The sequence below is a fragment of the Medicago truncatula genome, chromosome 8, assembly GCF_003473485.1.
Source record: "Medicago truncatula cultivar Jemalong A17 chromosome 8, MtrunA17r5.0-ANR, whole genome shotgun sequence".
Taxonomy (NCBI): domain Eukaryota; kingdom Viridiplantae; phylum Streptophyta; class Magnoliopsida; order Fabales; family Fabaceae; genus Medicago; species Medicago truncatula.
In genome coordinates, this window is record NC_053049.1 from 31224224 (window position 1) to 31246394 (window position 22171).

A 22171-nucleotide genomic window follows, 5' to 3' on the forward strand; every position below is an offset into this window, starting at 1 on the left:
AATAGAATTGGTAGAACAACTTTTAGATCTAGCACTTGAAAATTGAAACACAAAAACCATTAAACATTTTAAATATAGCAACTTTGATTACTAACCCAACTCAGAAACCAGTTTTATATGTTTGGTTGGATACTTGGATTCCATAATTTTTTAAAATCCGCATGAAACAGGCTAATAATAATATTGGAGAATCCTTCTAAGAATGAAATCTCTTCATCCATGTTGCACTTGTCACATCACAAAGCTAAATAGGAACAAGGAACAAAAAGAAATCAATTGTATTCTTTAGACCATTGTTGGAAGGAGAAAAAAAAAAAACAGGCCCATTGTTGCAAGAGTGAAGAAGCTCAAAGGAATAAAGGAAAAGTGACGAGTCTTTTTGGTTCCAGAGACAGAGTTGCAAAGAGTGAGGTAGAGTTCATAGGTTTGATTTAGTGTGGATGGATCATAACATGAAAAAAATGGTCTAAGTTGGACCAATCTATTTGGTAGTGCAAGCTAAATGCCACCTAATTCGTAAATTAAAAATTGAGTTGGAAAGAAAATGTTATTAAAAAAAATAAGTATGATTTATCTCGATTTAAAAGTTTAAGATGTCTATAATTTTATCAAAATCAAAATTTTATATATTTTATTTTTTTAAATTTACATATCTTAACACAATAAAAAAATGGACAATATGATAGTGTCCCAATGCTAGTTAGAATAATAAGAATGTTTCTTAAAAAAAAAAATAATAATAATAATAAGAATGTTCTATACAAAAATATCAATCTTTAGTTCTTTATTTCGCGTGTCGACGTAAAACACACAAATTTGGTTGGGTTGGGGAGCAGAAGTTAACGTGAAGGTGAAGGTAGTATATAAGAACAGAGAAGAACAAGTGTCACCCTTCACATGTTTTGCCTTATCCTTCATAAACCCCCAAACTTCAAAGCTAAAAACACAAAACAATAAATAAGCTGAGAGCGAAACGTGAAAAATCAACAAGCACAAAATATTATGTGAGCCACAACAGCCCAACAACACTCAAAAAACACCCTCACTCTTTTCTTTAATGAAAAAAAAGTTTAGATCAATTAGATTTTAAGTTCATCAAAGTTAAGACAAATATAAAAACTTAAGGTTTCAAGTTCATCAAAGTTAAGACATATATCAAGACTTAAAGAATTTCTTAAATATATTTATTGATTATTTAACAACGAAGTTTTTACGTCGACCATAAGAGTTAAACTCACGTCCTTGGTAAGATTAGTTGAGTTTTGAGTTTATTAAAGTCAGGACAAATCTCAAACCTCATAGATCTTTTCTATGTATACATATAGATTATCTAACAAAGATTTTTACATCGACCACAAGAATTGAACTTACATCTTTGTCGAAAATTAGTCACCTTCTTATCAACTAAACCAACTTTTATCAACAAAAACAGTACACACTTTGAATTTCATTCTCAAAACGACGTCGTTTAATTCACTCCAAACCAAACACCAAACTATTCTCTTCTCCCTCCATTCATTATCAACAAAAAAAGCCACACACACATCTATAGTAATGATAACAAAACAGCCATAAAGCACCTCATCTTATTTATTACTTCCATTTTTAAATTCAAAAAATATCATACACATAAATATTCTACACATTCCTTTTTCACTTTCTTCATTTCAAAATTTGAAAACAAAAAAAAAAAAAAACGAAATCTGAGAAAACAACAATGGCGGAGCAACGAAACCGTTGGAGTTGGGACGTTACTGGCTTCGAACCGTGGAAGTCATCCTCGCCGCAAAAGCCGTCGTCTCCGGCGGCGGATTACGATGATCGGAAACCTAATACGTCGTTAGTGAGAAGATACTCAATTTCTTCGGCTTCATCGGTTCCTCCGCAGCATAAGAACACTACTGCGGTTAAGCTTCAACGGTTAAAGGATAAAGTTAAGGTAATGTGTTTTTTAATCTTCAATTGTAACTGTATTTAGCTTCTTCTTCAGTTTTTTTCTCAATTCGGTAAGTGTTTCAGTGGTTTATGGTGCGTGGTTTGAATGTGTGAATTTCTGAGAGAGTCAAGGTGTTAGGAAAATTAGTTTTGAGGCTTTTGGAACTTCAATGCACTGTGTTATGCTGTTTGGAGCTGAATTAAGTTTGTTATAGTGTCAATTTGTTGAAAGATTTTCTCATTTGATGTGTCTGTGAGTTCGAGTGAACGAGGATTTGTCGTTTTTTTTAGGCATCGGTGGAAATTTGCCAATTTTGTTGTGTGAACTACTTCAGTTAATTTGCTGGGAGGATTAGTAGGTCTTTAAACCGGATACCGAGTTTCCAAAAGAAATAATTATGCTGGGAGGTTTGTTTTGATGAAACACAGACATCAGACATGATACTGGCACTGACATGTAGAAGATACTAGCAGTAATTTAAGAAAATAGAAGTAATTGAATATAGCTGCATATGCAGGTTTCGTGTGAGACACTGACGCTGATACATGTTGGACACCGGACACACTTTTAATTTAAAGTGTCGGTGATATATTGACTCTATTATGACTTTTAATGATTTAGTTCTTGGTTATTATGTGATGAAGTGGGCAGAGTGGAGGGTTTCCTTGCTGTTTGAGGTGTGAATATTTTGAACTAATGACTAGGGTGTGTTAGGGGGAGGTTTTTTAGAATAATATAACATGAGCTGGAAGAATTCGGTGTAGGAGAATTTAGGATCAATTCAAACCAAGAGCTAAGTTGGAGACTTTGAAGATGTGATGTCACATGTATGTAAAATGAATTGTTTTTGTATAAAAACAGGTTCTATCTAATATTTTCATTTGAAAAATAAATTCCTATAGGAGTCTAATTTCAAATGTTTGCCATGGATGGCATATAAAAAGTATAAGCTAAATGACCAGATTCTTAATGTAACCAAATAATTGTAGTATTACTAGTATATAATTTTTTGTTTTTGAATTTTAGGATTTATTGAGTAGATAAGGGGTTTGGGTAGTTTGGCATTTGGTACAAATCTCTGTGCTATATTGCTATGGTTTATTATCAAGATGATTAGAATGTGTGCAATGTGCATCTATAAAATATCTGTTATCTGTTATCTCCACATTGTTACAGTCATGCTGGGTTGAGTGTTATGTCGTATTCTTGCTGATTTGTTTTATTTTAATCACGTGTTAACAATTACATAAAATATTTTGCACAGCTCGCCAAAGATGACTATTTGCAGTTAAGACAAGAAGCTAGTGAGCTTCAAGAATATTCAAATGCAAAACTTGATCGAGTTACACGATATCTCGGTGTTCTTGCTGAGAAAACCCGCAAACTAGGTAAGAAACTAATTTGTATTGACTCTTAGGTCATGCTAGATTAGTAGTGATTTTTGAAATTTGACATTTTTCATATAAATTATTTTTATTGATTGGATAACTTAATTTCAGTGACAACTTGAGACTTATACTTTAAACTCTGTCTGATCTGTGCAACCACCATAAATGTGGTAGGTTTAGATTTAGTTTCTTGAAATACATGCATTGTTTATTTTTTGGTACCTAAAAGTTTAGAGCGGGGGAGGAGGTTGCCTTATTCAAAATTATGGCATTCTAATTCAATCCCTTGTATATGTGTATCTGTGAATATATTGTACTGTTAGATTTTTGTCGTTAAATTTTGATTTTTTTTTTGCCTACCTGTGAATTTCAGATCAAGTAGCCCTTGAAACTGAAGCAAGAATATCACCATTGATCAATGAGAAAAAAAGATTGTTCAATGATTTATTGACATCTAAAGGTAATTACTATGTATAAAATTTCCTTTAGTATTCTGCATCTGCAGTTTCTTCATATTCTCATTTTTTTTTTGTCACCCAAATACACTTTTTATACATTGTTTTATATGGAGTGGCTGGAACAGAAGCTAGTTAAATAATCAACTTTGATCTTATTAAAGCTGATCAAAACTTAAGCTGTTAATATCTTTTGCAGGAAGCATACGTGTATTCTGTCGGACAAGGCCGTTATTTGAAGATGAAGGTCCTTCAGTTGTTGATTTTCCAGATGATTACACCATTCGTGTAAATACTGGTGATGAATCCTTGGCTAACTCCAAAAAAGATTTTGAATTTGATAAAGTTTATGGACCTCATGTTGGTCAAGGTAAAATGACTCTATTCTTCATATGTTACTATCTTTTTTGAGTTGAAAAGTGATCTTTGATATACAGCTTACTTATATTGTTCATTATGCTTTGTTTGCAGCTGAGTTATTCAGTGATGTTCAACCACTGGTGCAGTCAGCTTTGGATGGATATAATGTTTCCATATTTGCTTATGGTCAAACCCATTCCGGAAAGACCCACACAATGGTCAGTCTTCATATTTTTTGCTGTGCGTGTGTGCCCATGTGCATTCTCTGCCCAATGGTCGATATTATTAATTTCTTTTTACATTTAATAATGTTTGGTCTGATCAATTGCTTATTTGATGTTCATTCATTATTCTCAGGAAGGATCAAGCTATGATCGAGGTTTATATGCTCGGTGTTTTGAGGAGTTGTTTGATTTAGCCAACTTGGATACAACCTCCACTTCTCAATACAAATTCTGTGTTACAGTTTGTGAGCTTTACAATGAACAGGTCTTTTTCAGTTTTCAGCTACCATGTACACCCTTTTTGTCATGTCTCTGCTTTGCATCCAGGTTTTTATTTCATCTGGGACTATTAAATTTTTTATGCAAGCTCCTTTTATGTGCTTTCAGACAAGGGATCTACTTTTGGAGTCAGGGAAAAACATGCCAACACTCAGCTTTGGAGCGGATGAATCTTTCGTAGAATTGGTGCAGGAAAAAGTCAATAATCCTTTGGAATTCACTACAGTTTTAAAAACTGCATTTCGGAATCGAGGAAATGATTTATTAAAGATCAACGTATCTCATTTGTATGGTCTACATTCTCTGCCCACATCATGTGTCACCATGGTTATATTGTACCATGGCTTTATTTATTATGTTTTAAGTTGAATGTTAAACTTATATTGATGGCATACTTTTACAAGGTTTTGGTAGATTTTACAATTTTATAAGGTTTTGGTAGATTTTACAATTTTGATATTTTGTGCATGTGTAGCTGTATTTCTATTTCTAGTGAGGGATATACACTAATTTAGCTCTGTTGATTTAATGTTTTGTTTTGTCAGGATTGTCACAATACACATATTTTATAACAATTCAATCAGTGGTGAGAACTCATATAGTAAACTTTCTCTGGTTGACTTGGCTGGAAGTGAAGGTTCAATAACAGAAGACGACAGTGGTGAGCGTGTCACAGATTTGCTGCATGTTATGAAGTCACTTTCAGCGTATGTAATTTTTCATGTTCCCCCTTTGTTATCAAAATTATATACATATGCCCAACAGTCGGCAAGATGTTTGTACTCCATTTCTTTAGGTGTCAATGCACTTTGACTGTTCTCTTTTATCCTATATTTGTTGGTTTGTCAGTTTTCATTACTTGTTGCAATTTGCAAATGTTACTAAATACTAAGTCAGCTGACCAGATTTGTCATCTCTGTGTTTGCTTTGGAAACATATCTGTAGGTAATTAGTCCCCTATAACTGGATGTAGGTTTAAGTTGGTTGGGCAAAGCACTTAAAAGGAAAGGGTGTATTTTTCATTATTAGATAATTAATTTTCTATGACTGGATGTAGATTGTGTTTATTTATAGTGGTTGGGCTAAACAATTAAAAGTAAAGGGTTCTTTTACTAACGTGATAACTGATTCCATGTTTCCCCATATCGGCAGTGAACTGGAGTGCGTGGCTTACTCATCAACATGTTAATGGTCTAGATAGATTGTTCAAAATAGTGATCCCAATTTCCAATTGAAAGTTGATAGGGTTTCTAATTAACCTTTCTTTGCAAGAAAGGAAAAGGGACAACCTCTGTAGGAGTTTTGCTCATGGTTTAGATTGTTCAAAATAGTGATTCCAATTGAACGAGGAAGGGGTTTCTGATTAACCTTTCTTTACAAGAAACCCACTTGGGTTGGCTTGGTGGTATTGGCTTGAGACCTGGGAGTGTGCTCCTCCTCAAGGTCTCATGTTCGATTCTCCTCGGTGCCAATTTGGGTGGGCTAATTTAGCTTCTTCAAAAAAAAAAACCTTTCTTTACAAGAAAGGAAGGACAACATCTGTAGGAGCTTTGCTCTGTGGCAGTTGGAATTCATTTCCACTGTATTTCGCTTATTTCAGAAATACTCATATTTCCTATCCATTGTTGAGCTATTTGTTGCATAGATGATTTATAATAATTAGCTCAATTTTATTAAAGTTGTCAGAAAATACTTTAAGATTGATAAATGAAGAATTTGAACTTTTTTTTTCTCAATATCAGTCGTGCCATTCACAAAAATTTTAGATTAAAAATAGAATGAGTATATCCAATGTTGATAGAATTATAAAGAACATAAATAGGATTGTTAAGTTTTCGTGTGATATATATACATTTCTGTCTTAATTTGTATTGAAATTTTGGGCAATTTGAGCAGAGTAAAAGAATGTGATGCATGTCAAATTTCATTGTCTAACTCATTGTGTCATTTTTGAAATGTCTTTGCAGGTTGGGAGATGTTTTGTCTTGTTTAACATCTAAGAAGGATATTATTCCTTATGAAAATTCAATGCTAACAAAACTACTAGCAGATTCACTTGGTATTGATATTTTCTTCCTACTTCTATTTATGAGCTTGTTTTAGCATCTATTTGAGTTATCAGATGATCATGTATTAGTAACAGAATTTGAATGTCTATTAAGGGGCTAGTTAGGTGATACTTGATAGTTAATCCCAATTATTTAATTTGTTAGGAATTAGTTGAGGGGGCAAGTGGGTAATGAAGTATTAAGAGGCAAGGGTTAGAGGGAGGGAGGTCAATTTTAAATAGCTGCATCCTTTGGGAATTTAAGAGGTAGCCAGAGCCTCAAATATCTTCTATTTTGTTGTGCATTCATGGGAATTCTTCCCTATTTTCTCTAATAGGATACTGGGTTCTATCAATTGGTATTAGCGCTCCAATCTTGAATCTGGGCCTGTGGGATGCGAACGGTGCATTCAGAAACTGTGCAGTATCCAACAAGAGAGCTAACAAGAACCTGTTGCATTGGCACAAGCCTATAAAAAAAAGTTAAGGGTAGCATGACCCAAAGAAAGAGGACAAGTGAGTCAAACAAAAAGCAGGGGCGAAGGCAGAAAACAATTTGGAATCGAAAGATCAAGTTGGCAGCAAGAAACCAGAACTGCCTATGTCAAAAGATGGGAGCAAACTGCAAAGTTGTCTTCATGTATAAAAGAAGCCGACAAAAGTTTCAAAAAACTAGGAAGATTGGGTGCACAAAGTTGGGTAAGAAAGTCGAATGAAGAACAAAAATAGGGGACATAGAAGTTCATAAACTTCTAACAAAGGAGAGGAACAAAGAGAAAAAAAAAATAAGAGCAGTAGATAGAGGAACACAAGGTGCTGTCATGCGTCCTGCAAAGGTAAAGAAGAAATCGGGAAACAAAAACCACTTTGAGCTTATCTAGCTCAAATACTTAAAGAATCGAGGCTTGAGGATGGTGTGTAGATGATAATCTTTGTGATAATTAGACTGCCTGCATTTCTTCTCAGAGTCAGTTTTCTACGCGAGGACCAAATACATTGAGATAGGTTTCTATTTCATTAAGGATAAAGACCATGAGACTTTTTGGGAGAGCTTATGAAAACAACTTATTATGACATGTTCATAAGCTTTTTCAGCTTATTTTTACAAGCTCTCTAAGATAGCTTATGAAAATAGCTTACAACTGATATCAAAACAATTTGACTTTATTTTATCTTTTATTTTAGAAATAGGCTATACGTGATCAATTATATGATAAGTGAAGCTTTTTATCCGGGCATGGCTCATAACTCGAGACATTACCACTAGTTTCGTCTACTCAAATAACCAATCAATAGAGATTTTCAGTCTTCACTAAGTCACTGAGAGTTCCTCAAATACGTTGTCAAGGAATAATGTCATGATGGGTAATTATGGATTGATTCTGTTTTGTGTATTATAATGTAGATATCGAAATTGGGGTCACCGTAAATCCTTGCATATATGACTCTTAGTGAATATAATATCCTTTAGTCTGTAATCTGACTCATGGCCATCACCTGTCTCATCTCTTTTCCTTCTCAACACATATACTTATATATATACACTTTATTTGCATATATTTCAAGTCTGTTATTTGATGTGCAGGTGGGAGTTCAAAAACTCTGACGATTGTGAATGTCTGTCCGAGTGTTTCAAATTTATCAGAGACATTAATGTCTCTGAATTTCTCTGCTAGAGCTCGAAATTCTGTCTTAAGTCTTGGAAACCGAGATACAATAAAGAAATGGAGAGATGTTGTAAGTTCCCATTCCCATTTATAATTTTGATATTGTTTTACCCATCTGTATGAATTTTTGATCAAAGCATTTTGAAACCATAATAACTACTATTATAAATTACATAGGATAAAAGATAAAATTACATGTGGATACTGGATAGAATGATGCCTATATATGATAAAAGATAAAATTATAGCATCCTTATTTATATTCTGCATTCTATTTGTCATTGTTTTATAGGCCAATGATGCCCGTAAGGAGTTGTATGAGAAGGAAAAAGAAATTCTTGATCTAAAGCAAGAGGGTCTGGGACTCAAGCAGGCCCTTAAAGATGCTAACGATCAGTGCGTTTTACTCTTCAATGAAGTACAAAAGGCATGGAAAGTTTCCTCTGCATTGCAGACCGATTTAAAGGTTTGGCAATTTATGAAGCAACTAGTTATTGGTAGTTTGACAGATTTGTTTTCAAAATATTGCATGCATGACTTGTGTTTTATCCATCGAGTCATTCTATTTTCTTTTCATGCTGCAAAATGTTGGAAGAACAAAAACTTTTGTACAAGATTTTTTGAGAATATAGGTTCATAGTTAGTAATAGTTAGTCATCTGACAGATGTTCATTGTGAATGACAGCTGTCCGGTGTTAGTGCATGATAAATCACTTGTGTAGGATAAGAGTCAACTATATATAGCTGTTCCTCTCTCATTTGTGACTGAATTTGATCGTTTTAACAGAAGCAATAGAATCATTTTAGCATCTGCATTCTATTTACAACTTTGAAATATATGAAAAACATTTTCTACCGGTTTATTCCAAAATATTGAAAAACTGAAACATAGTAACAATTAACAAATAAAGGGTTAATATATGTTCACCCCTCTGTAATATTAGCGATTTCTAGTTTACCCCCTTGTAAATTTTTTGTTTAGATTCCAACCCTGTAACTAGAAGATTATTTGATTTTGGACCTTCATGGCATCAATTTTCAAACTTTAAGGTACTTCCGCTCCCTGTAATTTGAGCAAATTTTGGTTTAGCTCCCTGCCATATCATCGATTTTGTACAGTCAAAATTCATGAAGGTCCAAAATCAAAGAATCTTCAAATTGCAGGGTAAATATATATTAACCCACAAATAAATAATCCACTATTCACAGAAAAAAATTGTTGATGACCTGAGATTCTAAGACGAAGCCTATGGCAAAGCAACTTGGGCTCATCCAAAACGCAGATCCGAGCTATTAAGTTCATCCCAAAACGGATCACACGAGTTTATGGTGGGTTCCTGACTTCTTATCAAAACTAGGTGATTCACCCTGCTTCACACTGGTTGATGCTGAGCGAGACGAGTTCACACCGGCTCTCAGATTTTGGTCAAACAAAAATATGGGTTGGGAGTCCTAAGTCCTAACATTGTCATTTTGGGTGTGTGTTGGGTCTTATTCCCCACTTCTATGCAAGTTTTCTGACTCATTGAGCTAAGTTGCATTTGATCACAGTTAGCTCAAGTCTTATGAGCAAACAAGTTTCTGCGCAAGTTGACTCAGTTTTTACACCTAACCTCATACATGTCACAACTAGCGAGTTTGACAACAATGCTGCAGCCAGATGCAGCGTGAATGACAAGAGAGACAATTGGAATTGCACCACCTGAACTCAAGTTCTAACTGCGAAGACCAGAGGAATTAGAAATCAATATCTGAGAAAATATTTTATTATTAAAATGTTACTGTATCTTCAGAGATTTTCTAAAATTTATACAGTCTGTTAGCTCTAACATAATTCTTACCGACTGTCGAACAGTCTGTAACAGACTCTAATAAGTCACAATTATAGCACATGCAAGAAGAACACCTTAAAACAGAGTCTGCACAGATTTACTCTACACTCAAAAGACTTTCAAATATTAGGATAATTGTTACTACCTCCGGTTTGTTTTATAAGAAACAATTAGGTTATTTCTTTTGTTCTGATTATATGAAATAGATACTAATTTTCGCGAGTATTTTTTTCGAAGAAGCTAAACTTTCCCACCTAAATTGGCACTGGGGAGAATCAAACCTGAGACCTTGAGGAGGAGCACACTTGAAGGTCCCAACCAACACCACCTAATTTTCACGAGTATTAATAATTAGAATTTCTTTTATACTTATTTATGTTAGCTGATAATCGTCCTATTCCTCGTGTAAATGTATGCATTTAATGAGTATTCTTTCCTGATCCTAATGACTGTATTTTGTTTCATATGAAAAAAAAGGTAGTATTTCACTATTTTTATTCTTCTAATTTCGGCTTAAATATGTACTTTTTTTTTTTTCAATTCTATCTATGAATTAATCTCATTGATTAATGGCATGTGTACTTTGTTTACCTAAGAGACTTAGATATTGTGTTAAAAAATTATCACTAACTGCATACAATCATACTCTTCTATCAACACTTTGTTATTAGCTTTGAATATATAGGCTTCAGTCTTGTCAGTGAGCTATATTGTTGCTTTTACCTCTTGCAGTCAGAGCATATTTTGCTCTCAGATAAGTATAAGATTGAGAAAGAAGAAAGTACTCAGATTAGAAATCAAGTTGCTCAGCTATTACAGTTAGAACAAGATCAAAAATTGCAGATACAACAGCAAGATTCATCCATCCACAGTTTACAGGTTGGTCTAATCTTATGCTAGTTTGCATAAAATATTCAATACGAACTTAATGGTGTGCGTAAAACCATTTACGATTTGAATAGCTCATTTAGTGATTCGAATCATATGTTAAAAATTATTTAATACATATAAATAATGATTCAAATTTTCGTCAAGATTTATGATCCTGATGAAGAATGATTTGAATCGCCGGATTTGTGATTTGAGAATGCAAATAGAAAGTCTAGATTTTTGAGAAACCATCCATGATTCGAAACATAATGATTCTAATGAAAAGATCCTTTGATTATCCATGATTCGAGTCGTTTAAAGGAGAACCTTATAGAAATTTGAGAAACAAGGTCTGATTCGAATCATACTTAGGCAAAATCTTTCAAATCAATATCTTGCTCTAAAACATTTTCAAACAAGGTTTTTATGCACATGAAAATATTTTAATGGAGATTTATGATATGAAATGATCCTAAGATAGATGGTGCATACACAAAAATTAATCTAAGGGACATCACTCCAAATTTAGACAAATAATCTAGAACCAATACAAGAGTGCAACTTACAAAACCTTTACCCTAGATGTAATTATGTATGTGATCATCATTATTCATGCTTGTTAACCAATTTATGTACCCTTCTCTGTTTTCTTGTCTCTGAATCAGGCTAAAATCAGAACCCTTGAAACTGAGCTAAGTGAAGCTCTTGGATCCAGCAAAAGCAGTTCAACGTCAGAGCCAGAGTCTGCAGCTAAATCTGATTCCAGATCTACTGGAGATGGCACTGTGGTAGCGAAAAAATTAGAAGAGGAACTCAAGAAACGTGATGCTCTTATTGAGGTCTGCTTTACAGTTGTGTCTGTTAGTAGTAGTCTACGTATTTTTTTTTCCTATTAAATTATGGTTATTATTTTTTACTTCTTTGACCTCCACGTTTAATCATGGTTATTATTATTTTTTGTTGATCTGGATTTTTTTTAATAAAAAACATTAATGGCCATTGTACTCGGAACATGACATCTTGTAGATACAAAGTGATGTACATACGGATATAGGAGCATAGTTTAAGAATGGGCTGATCTCCATGACAGAAACAATGTAGATAAAAAAGCTTTTAAACAAAAAATGAGTATAGATTTAGTAAATGTTTCATTGCCCTGGCGGCACCATATCTGCAATGAAATAGAACAAATAAACCTAAACTTGCAACCAAGAAAGACCAGCTTAAATTTTTTATTTTTTAGATGTTTTGGATTTGGATTTGCCCAGTGTAACTTCTGTTTTCACGAGGAGCTCAATTTTATATTTGAATTTTTGCAGAGGTTGCATGAAGAAAATGAGAAATTGTTCGATAGATTGACTGAGAAAACATCTGTGGCTGGGTCACCTAAGGTAGGAAAGTTTCACTATATACCTGGTTGACTTCATACAATCGAAAGTTTCAATATTTACATTGATAATCACACTTACGTGCTGTATTTCTGGTTTCTTAAAGGTGGCACCTTCTTTTCCGCCGTCAAGTCCATTATCTCGTGAATCGGTTAATATTCAGCCTCAGAATATGAAAAGGTAGAATCTATTCTATTGCTTGTATGATTTGCAATTTTTGTTCCACAATATATAATTAATTGGAAATGAATTAGGAATGGCACTAGCAACAACCCAACAGCAAATTCCATGCATGCTCTTTCTTCACCTTTGACTGCTGCTGCTGCTGCTAAGAACGATGGAACAGTTGCTTTGGTTAAATCTGGCTCCGAAATTGTCAAGACCACCCCTGCGGGTGAATATCTTACTACTGCCTTAAATGACTTTGATCCAGATCAATATGAAGGTCATGCTGCCATTTCTGATGGTGCAAACAAGCTATTGATGCTGGTATGTATCAGTGATCTATTTATGATTCGGTTTGCTGAAAACAGCTTTATAATAGCATTTGCGGATATGTTCTTTCCACTTCTATAACAGTCTGAGTCTTTAATGTGTCGGGCACAAGCCTCAGGAGAAAAATGAGATTTTTTTTGTTGTTGTATAAACCAACTATCCTATAACTTTAAACTGTTTGCAAAAACCTTGTTTTCAAAACTGAACAAGACTGGCCGGTTTAACTTATTGAACGAGGAACAGAGAAGGCTTAACTCAAAAAACCGGTTGATCCTAAAATCAATGGAAACTGTTTCAAAGTTGGCGGTAAAGAACAGTATATTCTGGGCATCAAAGAGAGGTTGTAGATATAATTTTATCCACAAAAGACGCTGGAGTAAAGACACCAATTGATTGTTTCTTTTTGACGGATCATTTCATTGGTGTTGATTGCTCTGGTTCTCAGTAAAATGCCTGAACGGTTGCACCAATTCCCATACTGACAGTTTTTCAATCTTTATTACGAGCTAGACTTTTTTATGATTGTATTTAAAATTGGTGCAGGTTCTGGCTGCTGTCATCAAAGCCGGCGCCTCTAGAGAGCATGAGATACTTGCTGAAATTAGGGATGCTGTTTTCTCTTTTATCAGGAAAATGGAACCAAAGCGAGTAATGGACACCATGCTTGTTTCACGTGTTAGAATTCTGTATATACGATCTTTACTTGCAAGATCCCCAGAATTGCAATCAATTAAGGTAATAACAGGTAGAGGTTATTGGATTTCTCTTCAAAAGAATATGATACAGTTTTGACTGTGTATTTTGCGGTGTTTTATCGAGTCTAGTGGCATACCTTATGTTAATTTGGTGAATCTTGCACATTGATTTGGAAGGTCTTGCCTGTGGAGTGCTTTCTTGAGAAGACTAATACAGGGCGCAGTAGAAGTTCCAGCCGAGGGAATAGTCCTGGAAGGTCTCCTGTGCAATATGTCGATGAGCAGATCCAAGGATTTAAAGTGAATTTAAAGCCAGAAAAGAAGTCCAAATTTTCATCTGTTGTGTTGAAGATTCGTGGGATTGATCAGGTAGCTGCTAATACCTATTAATCTATTATTATTATCAACAGAAGAGTTCAGCTAATGAGGAGTAGAAAACTTTTGAAGAATGAAATAATAGTTTCTCACAAGATTTCTTTTCAAACTCTGGACATATTTTTTTTAATCTTTTCTTGTTGTCCGTATCTTATACTCCCTCCGTCCCAGTTTAACTGACCCATTTGTAAAAAAATATTGTCCCCAAGAATCTTGACCCATTTCACTTTTCAATGCAACATTAATTACTTTTCTCCAATTATAACTCTAATTAATACTACTTTCACAACTCCCAATTCAATATATTCTAGTTTACATTTATGATAAAGAAGAATGCACCAATACTTGAAAAAGGCACTCAAAACTATTTTTCTCTCTCTTTACTTTATACACTTTTCTTAATCTGTGTGAAATGGAAAACTGGCTCAGTTAAACTGGGACGGAGGGAGTATAATTATATTATCATCTTAATAACAGGTTGAGGAATGAACAAGACCCTTATTAAAATTCAAAGTTTCTTTTTAGCTTTTGGGTTGCTTATGTGCCCTGTTTTCTTTTCTGTCTAATACATACAAAATTCATTCATTTATAGAACCTCTGTTGCAAGTAGATTCTTCATTTTACCTTACTTTCTTTGCAATTCGAAACAAACGGCACAGGAAATTTGGAGACAGCAGGTGACTGGTGGGAAGCTTAGAGAAATTACCGAGGAAGCCAAAAGTTTTGCAATAGGTAACAAGGCTCTTGCTGCGCTCTTTGTACATACTCCAGCAGGTGAGCTGCAGCGCCAGATTAGATCCTGGCTTGCAGAGAGCTTTGACTTTCTATCTGTTTCTGGAAATGATGCATCCGGGGGGTCAACTGGTCAGTTGGAACTTCTTTCAACAGCAATTATGGATGGTTGGATGGCTGGACTCGGTGCTGCTTTGCCTCCACACACTGATGCCCTTGGCCAGCTATTATTTGAATATTCAAAACGTGTATATACTTCTCAACTACAGCATTTAAAGGTACCTCTCATGTTAGATCTGCTTAGAATGACTATAAAGGCATATCTCACAGATTCTTGATTACTGGAAGAACACTTATTTATCTTGAGTTGAGATATGGTACTCTTACAAATTATGAAGCCCGTATATTTCAAAAATGGAAAAGTATTGGTTTCCAACACGTATCCGATACCAATATGCGACAAAAGTATCCAATAATTATTTTAATTCTATCTAAAAATATTTCCACCGATACTTCTCAAATACATCTTGATGCTTCTTCCCAACTAAAAACACAGTTGGCATCTTGTTAGGATCACAAGTTTATTATTATTATTATTATTATTTTGTAAATTGTGATCATCATATACTGATTACTGATATGTTTATATATTAATGCGTAATTAGCAATGTGAACATCTCTTTACAAACATTGTGCATTTATGCTCTCTCTCTCTACACACACATTTTTGTTGATGTATCTCTTGATTGTATCGTATCGTGATTTTTAGAAACTTCTTGTATCCATGTGTATCATATGTATATATGGCCTTCGTTGCTTATAAACTTTCGGTTGTCAGGATATTGCTGGTACCTTGGCAACAGAAGAGGCTGAAGATGCGCCGCAAGTAGCAAAGTTGCGTTCAGCTCTCGAATCTGTTGATCATAAACGAAGGAAGGTGCTTAATTTTTTTAACTTTTAAATGTACATGGATGTCGTTGTTATATATGAATTTACCCCATATATCTAAGAGTTTCTGCAGAATGTTCTCTTTATAGTTATTGGGGTGATATGAGGTGATATAAAAGACAGCACTAATCTCTTTATTCTTCTGAAAAACTTGATCCTTATTAAATGTGGAAACAAACTTGTGAAATTAGATCAATATGGACATTAGGCACCAATCCTAAGGGATTATATAATCTTATCAACCATCGTAAGATATAATCATGATATTATGCTATTTTGCTTCTAGGGCTATAGAGATTTCTTGCGTTTGATTGTTTACAGTTTTAATCTAGGTTAATGGAGTTAGCCTTGGATGAAAATCCTATATTTGTTAACCTTGGATTAAATATGAATGGGTATTTTCATTAAATTGGTATGTGCTCAAAGGTTATTAATTCCTCCCTACTAGCTACTAGTCTACTACTGCTTTGTTAATGGTATATATCCGATTTTAAAATCATTTACAAAATGGTACTAGCTAGTGCACTATTATTTTCTTAAATGATTTTCTTATCATCATTGGTTAATATCAAGTTCTTCATTCTTACAATCAGATTCTGCAACAAATGAGAAGTGATGTAGCTTTATTGACATTGGAAAATGGGGGTTCGCCTATTTCAAATCCTTCTACTGCAGCTGAAGATGCACGATTAGCGTCTCTCATTTCACTTGATGGAATATTAAAGCAGATCAAGGTTCCAATATTATTTGTACCAATCCGTTTTTTAAAGTTTGTAAACCTATTGGATATATATCAATAATTATAGGTATTATTTAAACAGGATATAACAAGACAGTCTTCTGTGAGCATCTTAAGCAAAAGTAAGAAAAGAGCATTGCTTGCTTCTCTTGATGAACTAAAAGAACAGATGCCTTCACTTCTGGAAATTGATCATCCATGTGCTGAGAGCCAGATTGCCAATGCTTGCCACATGGTTGAGGTATGCAGAGTAACTCATCTCGCCCTCGTTTCTCTCGTGTTTTTGAGTTGGTAATACTATTCAAATTACCATCACAATTTTGCTGAAATAAACCAACACTAGTTGTTTGCTCTTATAGGGACTAGAGTTGAGTTTTTAAACTACTGAGGATTGAACTGATAAAAATAATTTAGATTGATTTCCTTTGAGATGCCTAACTCTTCTATTGTTATGATACAGTCAATTCCTGAAGAAGATGACCGCATTCAAGATCTATCTCATGATCGCAACCCAGCAACAGATCTAGGCACCGGATCAGAAATTGACGTGGCACAGTGGAATGTACTCCAATTTAATACAGGCACTGCCACACCATTTATAATAAAATGTGGTGCAAACTCAAATTCAGAGCTGGTCATTAAAGCTGAAGCTCGAGTTCAAGAACCTAAAGGTGGTGAAATTGTGAGGGTTGCCCCTAGGCCATCCGTTTTGGAAAATTTGAGCTTAGACGAAATGAAACAAATATTCTCTGAACTACCTGAGGCTCTAAGCTTGCTTGCCCTAGCAAGGACCGCAGATGGCACTCGAGCACGGTATTCTAGATTATATAGAACCTTGGCTACTAAGGTTCCATCTCTTAGAGATTTGGTCAATGAACTCGAGAAAGGAGGTGCACTCAAAGATGTGAGAACATGACCATTGAAAGCTGTATGGTTGTTAACTACTATGCCTGAAGTTTGTTATGGTAAACTAAACTGTCAATGCTCTTTTGGGGTTGGGTTTAGTGGTATTGCATTATTCTTGTGCAGGCAAAATCTGTGTAAAATGTAATCGTTACCCAACATTAATGTATTTAGTAGCAATTATTTTATCGTAATTCTTCTTCAGTTTTTGCTTGTGCAGTTGATCCAAATAACTTTATTTATGTCCACATTTACCAAACTCAAACAGGTGAACAAGCAGACACACCCGATTTCAATTTAGATACAGGTCTCCTTGTCATTAGTAAGTAGATATCTCAGTTAGAATATATGTACACCTTGCTAAATTGAACTGTTGGGAATAAGAAAAACATATTTTTTTATATGGAAGTGAACAAATTTATTTTCCTTCCTGTAGGTTTTTATAGACAATTGTTGTAAAATGACAAGTGGAGAGGCAAATTTGCCGTTTAAGCAAATCCAATTATCAAAGTCAACAATCTTCTTGTGCTGAGGCCTAGAGACCATGTGATAGGTTTCTTCATGTATACTTTCTTGTCTCCCTTTGAGTGTATTTAAAACTAATTACACAAAACTATGTGACCATAGCCTCATTCTCATCTTATATTCCATGGCAAAGGATCGAAGTTCTGTATTTAGATTTCAAAAAATTTGCTACATTGTCGTTATTTTTTCCATTTGCTCTATCATCTTATTCCTTTCCTGGACACATTGTTGCAGCCAATGCTATTCACCTTTTGCTTACCAAACAACACTACAAAATCAAACTCAACCAATCAATCTCCTTTCATATCCTTTAGCATGGAACAATCTAATCTTTCCATCAAACCCAGCTTCAAAATTCCTCAAGATTGCACTTTTTGTCAAGAAATGGCCACAAAGATCTCATGCAGGTGGACTTGAACGCCATGCCTTAACACTTCACCTTGCCCTTGCCAAAAGAGGCCATGAACTTCACATATTCACCACTTCAACAAACCCCTCGTTCTCTAACCACTCAATTGACAACAATGTACATTTTCACTTCTCAAAACCATCACCTGCCGGTTACCTCGATCAAGCCATAGTTTGGGAGCAATATCAACTCCAAAACTCAACCATTAGGCCATTTGACATTGTTCACACTGAAAGTGTTGGCCTTAGGTACACACGATCTCGATACATCACCAATTTGGCTGTCACATGGCATGGAATCGCATACGAGACTATTCATTCCGACATCATTCAAGAACTTCTAAGACCACCCCAAGAACCACAAACAAATGCAATAAAAGAAAGAACAATAAAAGTTGTTGAAGAGATCAAGTTTTTCACAAATTACGCCCATCATGTCGCAACAAGTGATCATGCCGGTGATATACTAAAGACGGTCTACATGATTCCAGAAGAAAGGGTTCATATTATTCTTAACGGCGTTGATCAACAAGTTTTCAAGCAAGATAATTCCAAGGGGAAAGAATTCAAGAAAAAGCACGGAGTTCCAAATTCTAAGTCATTGGTGATAGGACTAGCAGGGAGGTTGGTAAAAGACAAAGGACACCCTTTAATGTTTGAAGCCTTAAAACAAATAATTGAAGAAAACAACACCTTTTTAGAAAGTAGCATGGTTCTTGTGGCTGGAGATGGACCTTGGGCAGCAAGATATAGAGAACTTGGGTCAAATGTATTGGTTTTAGGACCCCTTGAACAAGGTGAACTTGCTTCTTTCTATAATGCTATTGACATATTTGTAAACCCTACTTTAAGAGCACAAGGTTTGGATCACACTCTTCTAGAAGCTATGTTGAGTGGTAAGCCAGTAATGGCTACTAGACTTGCAAGTATTTTAGGGTCTGTAATTGTTGGCAATGAAATGGGTTATACATTTTCACCAACAGTGATTTCACTTAAGAAAGCCATATATGAGACATGGGTTGGTGGAAGGGGAATTCTAAACAAGAAAGGTCAAGTTGCTAGGGAAAGAGGTTTGCAATTGTTCACTGCTACCAAAATGGTGGCTGCTTATGAAAGACTTTTTCTTTGCATATCCAGTTTAAATCATGAGGATAATTTTTGTGAATACCATCCATTGAGTAATTAAACAAGTTTCAATTTCAAAAAGTAGAGGAAAAATGCAGAAGCTTGTTGTTTAAGCCATCAGTGTATTTTGTGAATCCTTATAACTTTGTTTGCCAATCTTTGCACTATTTTATGTAATATTTTCACATGATAGCTTGCAACTATACTTGGTGTGTTCTCAGAAGCTTGAACCTTTTGATATGTCATGTAACCGAAGTAAATAGTAATTAATATTTTCTTAGGTATCCGTATCATGAACTTTATACATTCTTAAGTGAGAGTGTCTTCTACTGTATTGGGAATACTTAGACACGACCTTATAAAATTGGTTGTGAGAACATTTATCTTCTCACGTAATGCTGCAACTGCTTCAATCTTCTTGAATAATCTTAAATCATCTTGGTTCATTGTTGATTTTCTTGATTAAAGTATATGAGATCTGGCAATCTAGTCTTCGGTATTAACACATTTAAGGGACTAAATTGACGGATTTTTATACACTTTAGAACACTAAATTGGCAGATTTTATGTTTTAGGGATTATTTAGTATGATTATATATATTATATTTATATAGTTTAGGGAATGAATCGAAGAGAAATTAGGGGTTGGATAGCTCGATTGGTTTGAACTAATGGTTAAGGAGTTGAAGCTAAGGGTTAAAGAGTTGAAGGTTTAGGTTCAAGTTCTGCTGAGGAGAAGAAATTAACATAACAATTACTAATAAACTAACATTTGCCGTTAAAAAAAATCTAAAAGAAAATGACAAATGTGTTTTAATATGTTGAATATATTTTATACAATGTCGAATATGTTGTTGACAAATCTGTGTTGAAATAACACAACTCTTATAAAATATAAGTAATTTTCGCCTTATCATATTTACCACTAAGAATCGTACAATGCATGCATGCGGTTATCACATTCTTGAAAACATCAGTCAACAATGAACAAGAAGAATGAGTGTGACATTACTGAAAAAAGACACTTGTTTGAAGGTGGCAAAAACACAAAAAATGGAAGAGGTTTGAATTGCGTCAGTCTTTTTTCATAATTCATTTGGATCTCTTTGGACATGTAAATGCAAATGCAGGTAGTAAAGAGATAAAGGAAGAGAGATGAAACAAGCAGGTAATCCTCACTCAGTCCACAATCCGGAGTTTATCCAATCCCCTCGTAATTCTGAGAGATTCACTATAATCAACCAATTATTTCAATACCACCAAGACAACCTAGTCTTAGATTTTATGCGTAAACCTAGAGAACTTCCTAATCTCAATCCAGAGATTTACAATAAGTGATTAAAATAAATGTGTTTACATAAAATCTAGTAGTAGTATACGAATTAAGTACAATACATTATAACACTATCTCTTGAGTGTTTCTAGACAAGGTGTATATTATGAACAAATATGAACTCTAAGTACAATAATATATGAACATGATAGACTTTGAATGATTGTATATACGTGAATATGTTTAAGTGTTGTATAGGTTAGCACCCTTATTTAGACAAAACTTGATCCATTATATAGAGATGAAGTATAATCACCGTTGTCATGGGCGGAGCCACCTCTTAGTGAGGCTGTGCACCTGCATCCCTTGAAATTTTAAATTTTCAACCAAATATCTTATTTTATTTGTATCTGCACACCCTCAAATATTTATTTTGCACCTCCTCACCCACGTTTTACCCAACTCTGCACTGCACTAGTCCAAGCCCAATGATTTTTCTCTCACCTTCTGACGCATAACAGATAGCAGGCGTTGCACATCACACACCATGCAAATTTTTCTAGTTTCTTCAGTCAACGCTCTGGCTGTTTCTTAGTGTTTTAATTACTTTTTTCCCCATTCTTAATATTATATTATTACTACTTCAATTTCTCCTCAACGTTAAGATAAAAATCATGTAGAATGTGTACTGCAGTCAGGGATAAGGAGTTTACCACAAACTTAATGTGTTTCATTTGTAAAACATTAACGACATAATATTGATGATATTTCTCTTGCCATTATATATGTGTGTGTGTAAACTCTAAAGAATCCTTAAAAAAAAAAGTTTCCCTAAAGAAATTATTAATGAAGTTTAAGAGTCTGCACCTCCTGATCTAAGATCCTGGATACGCCACTGATCGTTGTTGAATAATCCATTGTTTTTGAATGCCCGATTGAATGTTGAGATATTATTTAATTGTAGTCAGCGAATCAACAATTCACTTCCATTAATGATGCTCTAAATTAATTTTAATCAATTCCATAAATCAGATCAATGTTTCTTTTCTTAGCAAGGAGTTTTGCATGCATCAGTGACGTGTTCTTGAGTCACCGCTTAGTATAGAGGATCACAGTCCAACCACAAAACATTGACTCCCTTAAGGTTGACCTTGACATTGATACAAAGCCTTATTTTTATCTAGGACACATGACTTCACTTTGAGTGTTGCTTTTACTACATTGAATGTTTTCTATAAACACATGAAAAAGACTAAAAAGCCCAGCTGTAGTTAACTACCGCCGGTTTTCTAGTTATAAGTCAGCGGTAGTTAACTATCACTGGGGGCATTTTAGTATTTTACATGTGTTTTTAGGAAGTTTTAGATGTTAAAAAAACATTTTTCCTTCATTTTAAGGTTAAGAGTGTTGACTATATTGGCCAAGAGGTAAAACTTCATTTACTTAGAATTTCCTGCACAATTGAACACATATTAGTGTATCCTTATTGTTCTGATATACTTTGTTA

General features: G+C 34.4%; 2 protein-coding genes across 2 annotated transcripts; both read left to right on the forward strand.

Annotated features, from left to right (window-relative positions):
* Positions 1-1466: 1466 nt before the first annotated feature.
* On the forward strand, positions 1467-17537 carry LOC25502890 (kinesin-like protein KIN-14B). Its single transcript, XM_013590661.3, has 23 exons — positions 1467-1939; positions 3201-3324; positions 3698-3784; positions 3979-4149; positions 4251-4357; positions 4497-4628; positions 4751-4929; positions 5188-5349; positions 6610-6701; positions 8275-8426; positions 8649-8822; positions 10921-11067; positions 11724-11897; positions 12378-12449; positions 12553-12626; positions 12701-12935; positions 13485-13676; positions 13814-14005; positions 14671-15021; positions 15582-15680; positions 16285-16425; positions 16513-16671; positions 16891-17537. The coding sequence occupies exons 1-23, from the start codon at positions 1718-1720 to the stop codon at positions 17344-17346; spliced, it is 3894 nt and encodes a 1297-aa protein (XP_013446115.1). The 5' UTR covers positions 1467-1717; the 3' UTR covers positions 17347-17537.
* A 204-nt stretch (positions 17538-17741) lies between these two features.
* On the forward strand, positions 17742-19638 carry LOC11423703 (N-acetyl-alpha-D-glucosaminyl L-malate synthase). The gene has a single exon (XM_003628850.4). It carries the CDS (start codon positions 17983-17985, stop codon positions 19450-19452), a length of 1470 nt encoding a protein of 489 aa, XP_003628898.1. The 5' UTR covers positions 17742-17982; the 3' UTR covers positions 19453-19638.
* Positions 19639-22171: the final 2533 nt, after the last annotated feature.

Excerpts from the sequence above, each read along its gene's own strand:
- LOC25502890 (XM_013590661.3), top strand. The coding sequence starts at position 1,718 with ATGGCGGAGCAACGAAACCGTTGGAGTTGGGACGTTACTGGCTTCGAA. Across the intron at positions 3,325-3,697 it reads TGAGAAAACCCGCAAACTAG|ATCAAGTAGCCCTTGAAACT; the intron begins GTAAGAAACTAA and ends TGTGAATTTCAG. Across the intron at positions 16,672-16,890 it reads ATGCTTGCCACATGGTTGAG|TCAATTCCTGAAGAAGATGA; the intron begins GTATGCAGAGTA and ends GTTATGATACAG.
- LOC11423703 (XM_003628850.4), top strand. The coding sequence starts at position 17,983 with ATGGCAAAGGATCGAAGTTCTGTATTTAGATTTCAAAAAATTTGCTAC.